This window comes from Dama dama, chromosome 5 (genome assembly GCF_033118175.1).
Source record: "Dama dama isolate Ldn47 chromosome 5, ASM3311817v1, whole genome shotgun sequence".
Taxonomy (NCBI): Eukaryota; Metazoa; Chordata; class Mammalia; order Artiodactyla; family Cervidae; genus Dama; species Dama dama.
The window spans coordinates 125,354,867-125,364,557 of record NC_083685.1 but is presented as its reverse complement, the minus strand read 5'-3'; the positions used below and the strand labels follow the sequence as shown (position 1 = coordinate 125,364,557).

Genomic DNA, 9,691 nt, shown 5'->3' with positions numbered 1-9,691 from the left:
AGGGTGGGAATTCAGTTTCTTGAGGACCATTATTGGAAAACTCAAGTCATCAGAAAACCTAATCTCCAGTCCCAGTTCTATAGCCATCTATTCATAACTGTGAGACAAATTATCCTCTGGACCTCAGCCTTCTCATTTTTAAAACAGGGTTAGAATTAGTGTCTTTAAATCTTTCCAGCTCCAATATTCTATTTATTGGTTCTGTAGTTGTTTTCTTTCCCTACACATTTGAATTTAAAAACTGTAGTGATCTGCACATCTAATTGCTATAAGAATGTGTATATATATAAATAAAAATGTTTTCTGTCACTTTAGATCCTTAAATAAGGAATAAAAACTCTATTCTAGGTTAGGGAGTATTTACCATCAGACAAAATGAAGATTAGAATGGTGAAGTACGACACATCAGCAGAGTCAGCAAAATTAGAACTTTTTCCTAGCTGTGTACTAACCAACTCTGCCTCAGGTGGTGGTTACAGAATACTTCAGAGTAAACCCACAACACTATGACGCAATTTTTTGCTAGTAAAAGTTGCATACTTGGAACTGACTGAACTTTCTGAAAGGAGGCTGAAGCATTCCTTGCTAGTCATTTATGTAACTTTGTTATTCTTTGTTTTACATTAGTCTGTCTGAAATGCAAAGTAGCTTTATTTCTTCCTTGAAATGTTACCTTTAACAGGCCTATTCAGATCATGTTTTTGTCTAAGCTTCAACTTTCTATTGAGTATTCCTCAGAATAAAGAAAACAGCTCATTTTAAACAAGAAGTTTATTTAAACAACAAGACGCTTGACTTGAAGGGAAAACTATCTAGGATTCATTTCTTTTAGAGTAATTTATCCCTACTTAAAGACAGATTGCCCTACATGTAACAGCTACGTACAAAAAAGTTATAAAATTGTCCTTGGTTTTACAATGATAAATGAAAAACATTAAAATTCTCCAATCGAACAAGGTATGCAAGAATTTTTATGTATGTTCTTTTTTTTTGTTAAACAGTGAGAGCAAAATAACTTACTGGAATATAAAGATAAGAGCTGATGAGCATGCCACTAATGGAGAAAAGGGGGTATTTTCACAGAATCAGTATTTTTCCCCATCCCATCTCCATTTGATGTCGATCAAAACATACCATTGGCCATTTAGTTTAAAAAAAAAATGCAATATGCTTGTGCACATACACCAGTTACTTTATGTACAATAAAGGAATGGGGAAGGGGAAAATGAAAGAATAGAGAAACTATACTGTAGTAGTCAGGATGTGGTGGAACCAAATTGCGGTTTTCTAATTGAGAATGTCTTCTTGGTCTGAAGGAACAGAATTCTGGAGTAAAGTAGCAGGTTCCCTTTTTAGTAGACACCTCCTGTCTGCTGCTGGAATACATCAATTGTATCTTCATCTTCCATCTCCAACTAGCATAAATGAGAAAAAATAATCCACCATTTGTTACTCAGTTCTTAAAATGTTTAACTATCAGATTTAAATATACTGAATGAGTTCTATCCCTTCCAGTGTTATTTCAGATGTCCCACAGCTTAGAGTAGCATTAGACTTAGGTTTGAATAATTTTTCACTTGGTCTTTTTTATTAACATTATAGAAAACTGAGTTTTTAGGTTAAAAAATGAGTATGACCATGAGTTAAATCATCTTTCATTACTGTAAATAAAAGTGATGTGTATGAAGGATCTCAATGCAATGTTTAGATGAGCAAAAACCTGAAAAAAAACAAATTATCAAAAACCCAAAGAAATATGGTACATGCATACATGAAACACCATGTAGCTATTATTAAAGAATAAGTAGATTTACACATGCAGAAAAGGAAATATCCCTTAGAGACAATATTAGGCTAAAAAACAAATTAAAAAACCAGGCATCAAATACCATATAGTATTACATTTGTATACATAGTTTTAATTTTGTGTAAATGTGTGTACAACAAGAATATATCCTTGCCTATGTACAAAACAGTGGTTACCACTATGCAATAAGGAAAGGCATATGGGAAAAACAGACTTGTTAAAATCAAAAGGGAACTGTTTCTAATGAAGTTGAAATATAGTACAAGTAGGGTTAAAGTATTAAAATATTAAGTCTCAATTCTCTGTTTGTAAAATGGAGTATCATTCAGTTATAAGAATTCAATGAGTCAAAGAAAGTATCTAAGAAAATGCTAAGTGCATTAACAATTATACTGCTGTTAAAACTGACTGCTAACATGTTCTAATTTATACAATTCTGCTACTTAATAAATACTGGAAGAACAATTCTAAAATGAGTCAGTATTATTCTAAAACAAATTCAATTCCAAATATTAAAATGGTCAATTCCAAATTCAATTTGAAGATTTTATAAATGCACTTGTGAACAAACCTTCCCCAGGTTCAATTATTTGCAGTTAGCATAACAAACAAGTTCCAGAACTTTTTGGTGGTGGGTGAGAGTTTCAAAAAACAGAAAATACATTATCATCAGAGCCCAGCATAACGGTTTAATTCTTAAAACCATCAAAACTGGTCTTCAGCCTATCCACTAAAATGAAACTACTGAAATGTTTTTAAATTTTATAGTGAAAGTTTAAATGCCTTTGAAGGATACAGGAGAGCTTTTTCTTTCATTCAAGAGAATTCAGCTCCTCCTTGTGGCTACACACTATAATTGCTTCTTAGAGATTCACCAACAGAAAACAGACATGAAATTTTTGAAGATTATCAACAAAAACAAATCTGGGTGTTCTGTTTCACTCATACTTATAACTTCCTATTTTTTATGGGGGTGATAAATTCAAAAGTACAAAGAGTCCAATTTAAATTTCTGCTATCAATTTCCGCCCCCAAAACTGGAAGTCTTAAACTGAATTTCAGAAGGTAAAAAGAAACAAAGACAAAAAATTTCTGCTACACAAGGTAGCCCAGTCGATTCCCTACAAACTGACAGAACAACTGAGATTATACGTAGAGATTAAGGGATCAAACAATTAAGGGGTTTGGAAAGAGACCTACTATCAACAGCCTTATGAAACACAAGCTATCAAGAGTTAGAACCACTAGATTCCCTTCAGTTCAGAAATATCCATAATCAAGACTTTAAGAGGAGCTAAAATGGCTAGAATAGTCAATCAATCACTTGTGAGAAACCCTGAATATGACCTAGAGTTGCAGCAATGAAAACAGAAGGAAAACAACAATCTGAAGAGACAGACAGGAATTTTAATTATTTTCTTCCAAATGATGCTGGCAAGAGGAAAACTTGGATTAAAATAAAATGGACCTACTAGCTTTACTAAGTGATAAGCAGATATTAAAAAACTGTTGGCATTTCTTGTATTTATTCCTATTTTTTCTTTTTGTTCCCCTTTGGTTATATTTTACATAGCTTTGAACTCTGGTAAAGAACTATATTCCAATGACTGGAAGTTCACAAATTAACAAAGCTGTTGAGAAAATTATGAACACATTGGTTTTCAAGTTAGCACAAAGAGATTTTTACCTGTGCAGGTGTGTCTGTTTCATTGATTGGCTGCCCGTCAAATCGGAATCTGATCTGCCTCATTGACAAACCCTGGACAAAGAGTTTAATAGCAATAAGAACGGAAAGAAAGTTAAGATTATGTTCAGGTTTCCATATCTATTAAGTGATTTGGGGTGATTTTTACTTTCTCTAAACTATAGTATGTTTTTCATTCTATTACTAGAGCTTAATTAATAAATTCTATTACTAGAGTATAACTTCAAGAAATTTTTACGTGCATTTAAGGAGATAAATGAACCTAAACATGCAACTTTCTGCAAAGGGGACTCCAACTTATTCAAGAATTACCTACCTGTCACAGGGGTGGGGAAGGGAAAGGAGCAAAATAGTGAAGCTGTTGGTAACTGCAGCCAAATGAGAACAAGATAGGAAAATAAGAGTATCTTTGGAGGTACGCTGTGAATATATTAACTAGAAAAATAGCTTTCTTGGAAGCGTCTTACACAAAGTCGTTCCTGTATCATGCACAAATTACAAACTGCTAACTCTTGCTATACAAACTCTTTGCTTTAATATTTAAGAGAAAATTAAACTGAGTTCCTAGGACTAAAAACATTGAGATCAAGTATTCCATAAACACATGTTTAACCCCTGTATTCCCTTATTCAAGGGATTCACTTATTCACTGAATTGGTCTTTAAAACTACCTGTAACATACTGCTTTCCTTTAAAACTCGAGTCTTTGACACATACCACCCACTTCCAGACTAGCTCTTGTCTTGAGGAACACAAGCAATCCCCCACTAGATAGGTGATAGCCATAACCTAATTCATTCCTCATGACTTTCAAATTTAGTTTGTGATTACACAAAGCAACCAAGAATCCAATGCCAAGCCATTACTACTATTACATATTTACAAACACTAGATTGGAGACTACTGCTTCAACAAAACACTAAGCACCTTCTATATGCCGTGTTCTTCCCTCACTACATCGACTGATAAGGACATAAGGTCAACGGTGTGACCATTCAAAATAAGGAGGGGGGAGGGGAAAGGCAGGGCCAGGAGAACACAAGCAAATTGTACTCCTTTATTGCCACCTTTTTATGCTTTTCCTTATCAATAAAAGCTATTTTGCTAGAGATCAAAAGTCCAAAATTCAGGAAACTGGCTTTTAAGATTCCATAAACTATGTAAATTTAAACAATGAATTTACACTAAACCAGTATTTGGTTTTCTCTTATGTATAAATCTCAACATTGAGCTTTAGAGTTGTGCCCCAGAAGAGCTGTGTGAGGCTCTCTCTACATGTTCCTACTTCTTCATTTCACAAAAATGAACTGGACTAAACCAATTATTCTGGGCTCTCTGAAACTACTTGACACCCTAGAGAACAACTAGGGTTAGGGTCAATTTACAGTAGAATGGAATACTATGCTGTCATTTAGCTGAAGGATCTGTGGCTGATATTAAGTGGGCAAACTAATTCTACGTGTGAATGAAAAACTTTTCTAGAAACCAACCTCTAGAGATACTAGTCTGAATCTCTATCATTTTATAAGCATTTGAACACATTCTATAAGCCAGTACTGGTCCAGGATTTAGAGAAACAGTGAGCAAAACAGCTATGCTCATGGAGCTTACATTTTAGTGCAGAGACAGGTAAATACAATAATCAAAGAGAAAAACATCAAAACAAACAAAAAAGAGAACTGAGTGAACCAGGGCACTTTGAAATCAGAGAAGTCCCTGAGGTAGTAATCAAGTGGAGTAAAAATGATTGAGAGCTCAGCACTACCCAATAGAAATACTGCGTGAGCCATACACGTAATTTTAAGTTTTCTAGCTGCCACACTACAAAGTTAAAAATAAGTAAAAGCTTAATAAAAATGTTTTAACTCAACATAATTAAAATACTATCATTTCAACATACGATCAACATTTTAAAAATTGAACCTTTTGTCATACCGAGCCTCCAAAATCTGGCGTTTATTTTACACTCTACAGCACATCTCAATTTGGACTAGCCACATTTCAAGTGGTAATCAGTGACATGTGGCTTGTGGCTACTGTATTGAGCCAAGTTTAGACAGAGAACAGAACTGGGTGATGGATTTTGAGTTATGATGCATCATCAAGGAAGATCCTAAGGTTTTGGCAACTAGATGTAAAATGATGCTATTTACTGACTGGGGACACCACACAAAGATTTCTAGTAGAATCAAGGGTCCTCTTTTGCATGTTTAGTCTGAGATGCCTAGTAGGCATTCACTGGGACTCCTCCAGAGATCCAATGCCAAATGAGTGCATTAGAAAGTAAATATGAAAAAAAAAAAAAAGAAAGTAAATATGAGCATTCAATTAAAACCCTGATAGGAAATTCTTGGTCTTCTTCCTCACCTGCCAAAAAGCTTAAGCTCTGCAAATTAGATGGGATAAATACTGAGGTTTTTTTTAAAATAACATGTGCCACACTTAAAAAGCATGGACTCAGTCCTCTTCCTTAGAACCAGAGAAACCACTCAAAAAGTAAACAGGGACCTTCTTTCACTCAAAACTTTGAGGTTATCCCCAATTTAAGAGGAAAATGGGGATAAACATCTTTCCAAATTCTTCCTGGATACTATCTTCAAATCATATTTGCATTCCAACAGATATGCAGTAGAATTATATTCTTTATGGATTGCCAATGTTTTTTCCTCTAATGCAATGTAAGAGTGGTCTCAATACATTTAGTCAAATATAATCCCAACCTTATGCCTAATAAATGAGAAAAATCAAAGAAAACTAATCTGGGCAGTACAGTAGATTTATTTTAACACAGAAGAGAAACTAAAAAATCCTTGATTGACCCACTAACTGACCTTATAGGACAATTCCCTATAAAAGGAAAATCTGGAAAACAGAGGATGTGCTTTACTTTTTCTGGGACACAGTATAATGCCCCAGCTTATATGATTCTGGCAAAAAAAATATATATGTAACTGTTAATTGTTAATCTAGGGGGCAGATTCATGGGTATTCAATGTATCCTTCTCTAAGTTCAAAAATTTTCAGTCCAGTTTTAAATGAAAGCTAAAATTTAATAGTAATCAGAGAAAAGTTAGGCATGATATGCAGAGGATTTTGTTAAAAGTTACCAAATCTAAGCATGAGTTTCTATTTTGTATAAAGTTGTGCTACATAAAAGTTCCACCTTTTAATATTCCCCTGTAACCTGAAGGGGTATTATTGCTAAAATACTGTAGATACTCTTTAGCATAATTAGTAAGTAGGTATTTACTAATTGTTACAGGATTTAACCAAAATGCTTCAAATAAAAGTACATTGAAGGGCGTATCTTTGTAAAGAATTATGAAAAAACTTACCTATATAGATAAAAAATTATAATCACAGTATTCTGTTATGTAAGTACATTAGGCATAAAATAAAGCTTCAAACTCAAAAGAAGTCTTTGGTTTCTTTAAGAAGCCTTTCAATGTCATAAAGGAGACCCAAGTATCAACTCGAATTCAATCTCCCAACTTGTAGAGGCACCCCGTGAAACTTGTAGAGATTTTAACTTTATTTTGAACCTATTTTTAGGAGGTGAATGTGTAATGTAGGTAAATTGTTTTAATCTAACAAAATAATTTTCCGAACTTTTATATGTTATTCACCCAAGGTCAAGCAAGAAAAATACCTACTGTTGGATTAGATGTACTAGTTCCTGCTATACTTGCAAAAGTCAAGTTTAAAGTTGTCTTGTAGTATTACAGACTCAACATCACAAAAGGAAGCTTTTTTGTCTTAAAGCTCACATTTACCTCCTAGCATCTGTTGATTTCTACTTCCTCTTCTTGATGTAAAAAATTTACTATTTTCTGAGTAAAATTCAAATGTCTTTAATATAGGAATGTTTACACCTGACCTACTATCAGTGTAAAACGAAAATATTACAACTTTACATGCCTCAGAAAATTTGCAATGTCCTTAAACTCACATTTAATTTTATTTCCAAGTTGGTTAAAATACTTGAAATAAACTGTTTCAACACAAGACAAATTTTAAATTGTCAAAAAAGGGCCTGACAAGAATGCATTATGGCACAGAACCAGAATCATGTATATGAACCATCTTTCATGAAAAAGACGGTTTCATGAAAAATCAACAAACCAAGTGTATGATAAAACTCTGATATGTCAAGTATATAAGTTATATATATTCTACCAAAAACAATCTATTGTCATATTATACTGGTTTCTATTTCTCAAGAAAATGTTTGTGTTTTTTAAAATCCGTTTTATTCAGAGGAAGTACACATGTCAGCTCCTCACCTGTCGTTCACAATAGGCTTTCATTAGTTTACTAAGTGGTGTATGCCTCTTAATCTTAAACTGCACCACAGAACCATCCTGCCCCGCCACCTTCAAATTAATATGATCGTTGTTCTCAGTCTTGACTCCTTCCTGTTGGGGGAAAAAAAAAAAAAAATAAAGTGTAATTTGGAAAACGTAAAAGACAAACACCTTTTAAAGAAGCAGCAGCCCAAGTCACATCAGAAATCAACAGGTTTCTCATTCGGTATGACAAGAGAACATACAGCTGTTTTCAGCTGCTGAAATCAATCTGAAAGATGAGAAATTCTGAAGCAACAATATTAAATAGCTGTCGCAGAAACAGAAAAGCAGCCTACTTTCAATACTATCAGTATCAACGATCGATTTTTAAAGATGTACCCCCCTTCAATTTACTGCAACGCCCTTTGATTCTGAGTTTTTAAAAATGACATCTCCCAAAATATATCTTTGCTCTAAAACGATTAACAAGCATCCTTTCTCGTTTTAAAGTGCTTTGAGTACACAATGCAAGAAACAAAAATCTAAAGCTTACAATTCAAAACTCATCACGAATCTCGTTAAAAAGTTAGCAAATTAAGTTTACTAACAAATCTCAAAACTACATTAAGAAAACAAACAAACACCTGAGGAATATCCTTTGATTCTCTCCGAAGCAACAGTAATAACTCAAAACCACTATTATTGTTCGCCTCTATGAGCAGCTTCATTTTTGTTTATTTTTAGTTGAGAGCTTTTTCTCCACTCCCCTCTGTTGTCATGAGTCAAATGCACTTTTATTCCAAGTCTTCCTCGTAAATTTCGACAAAATCTGAAGTTCACCAAAACCAAGTGCAGAAAGAATTCTGTAGTCCCTAAACCACTTCAGAAGGAAAGGGGATGGCGGTGGGTGGGGGTCACAAAACCAACCAAAAGAAAGTCCCGTGTGCCAGGAAAAAGTGTGCGCCCTAGTCCTCCAGGGAAAAGCCTGGTGCCTCAAAACTCACGTTTAAAAAGTTAAGCCCTGCAAAGTCTCTCTGCTCGTACATCTGCCTCCAACTTCTCCAAACCACATGGTCTCGGCAAGCTAAGGGTTACCTGGCACCCAGGGAAAAGCCCCTGCCCATCCCGACAAAAAATGTGGGAAATACTCCCCGGGAATCCCCCAACCCCTGCCCCTGAGGACAGCCCGACGGGCATCCGGCTTCCAACCCATCGGCAGCCCATTGATTCGCCCCGAGCCCTCAGCCGGCCAGTGCGGCCCGGGGCAGGGGTCTCCAGATGCCTCCGGCCCCCACCCCCGAGCGGGGAAGCCCTGGGCCGAGGGAACTCCTCGCCACAGCAGAGGCGGCAACACCCGCCCGGGCGCGGGGTCCGCCGAGGGTGGGGACACCGCGCGCCCTAACGCCCCTCGTCACGCGCGCCCGGCCAACCGGGCCCAAGAAGCCCCGCTCGCGGCCGGTGGGCCCGCGGGTGTCCGCGATTCGCCCGCCCAACTCGCGCCCGGCGCGCACTCCGAGGCGGCCGGGGGCGGGGGAGGGCGGCGGGGCCTCCTCCCGCGCGGGCGGGAGGAAGAGGGGAGGGAGGAAAATGGCGCGGAGCGCCGGGGCCTGAGCCGCGGCCGCCCCGTGGGGGGCCCGGGAAGGCGCGGGGAGCCCGCGGCGGGCTCAGGCCGGACCCCGGCCCGCACCGTGACCCCGGCCGCACGGCGAGGCGCGGAGACCGGCGCCGAGCTCACCTTGGGCTTTTCGTCCGCCATGGCGAGCGCCGGAGTCTCCTCAGCTGCCGCTTCACAAAAGAGGTACCAGGTCCGCACGGAACGAGCACACAAGCAGCACCAGGAGCGGCAGAAGAAGGAGGCGGCAGCGGTGGAGGAGGGAGAGGGCGCGCGCACGT

General features: G+C 37.5%; 1 protein-coding gene across 1 annotated transcript; it reads right to left on the bottom strand.

Annotated features, from left to right (window-relative positions):
* Nucleotides 1-753: 753 nt before the first annotated feature.
* SUMO2 (small ubiquitin like modifier 2) lies at nt 754-9,691 on the bottom strand. Its single transcript, XM_061144859.1, has 4 exons — nt 9,534-9,691; nt 7,796-7,927; nt 3,495-3,566; nt 754-1,415 (listed from the first exon to the last, which is right to left on the bottom strand). Exons 1-4 carry the CDS (start codon nt 9,552-9,554, stop codon nt 1,353-1,355), a joined length of 288 nt encoding a protein of 95 aa, XP_061000842.1. The 5' UTR covers nt 9,555-9,691; the 3' UTR covers nt 754-1,352.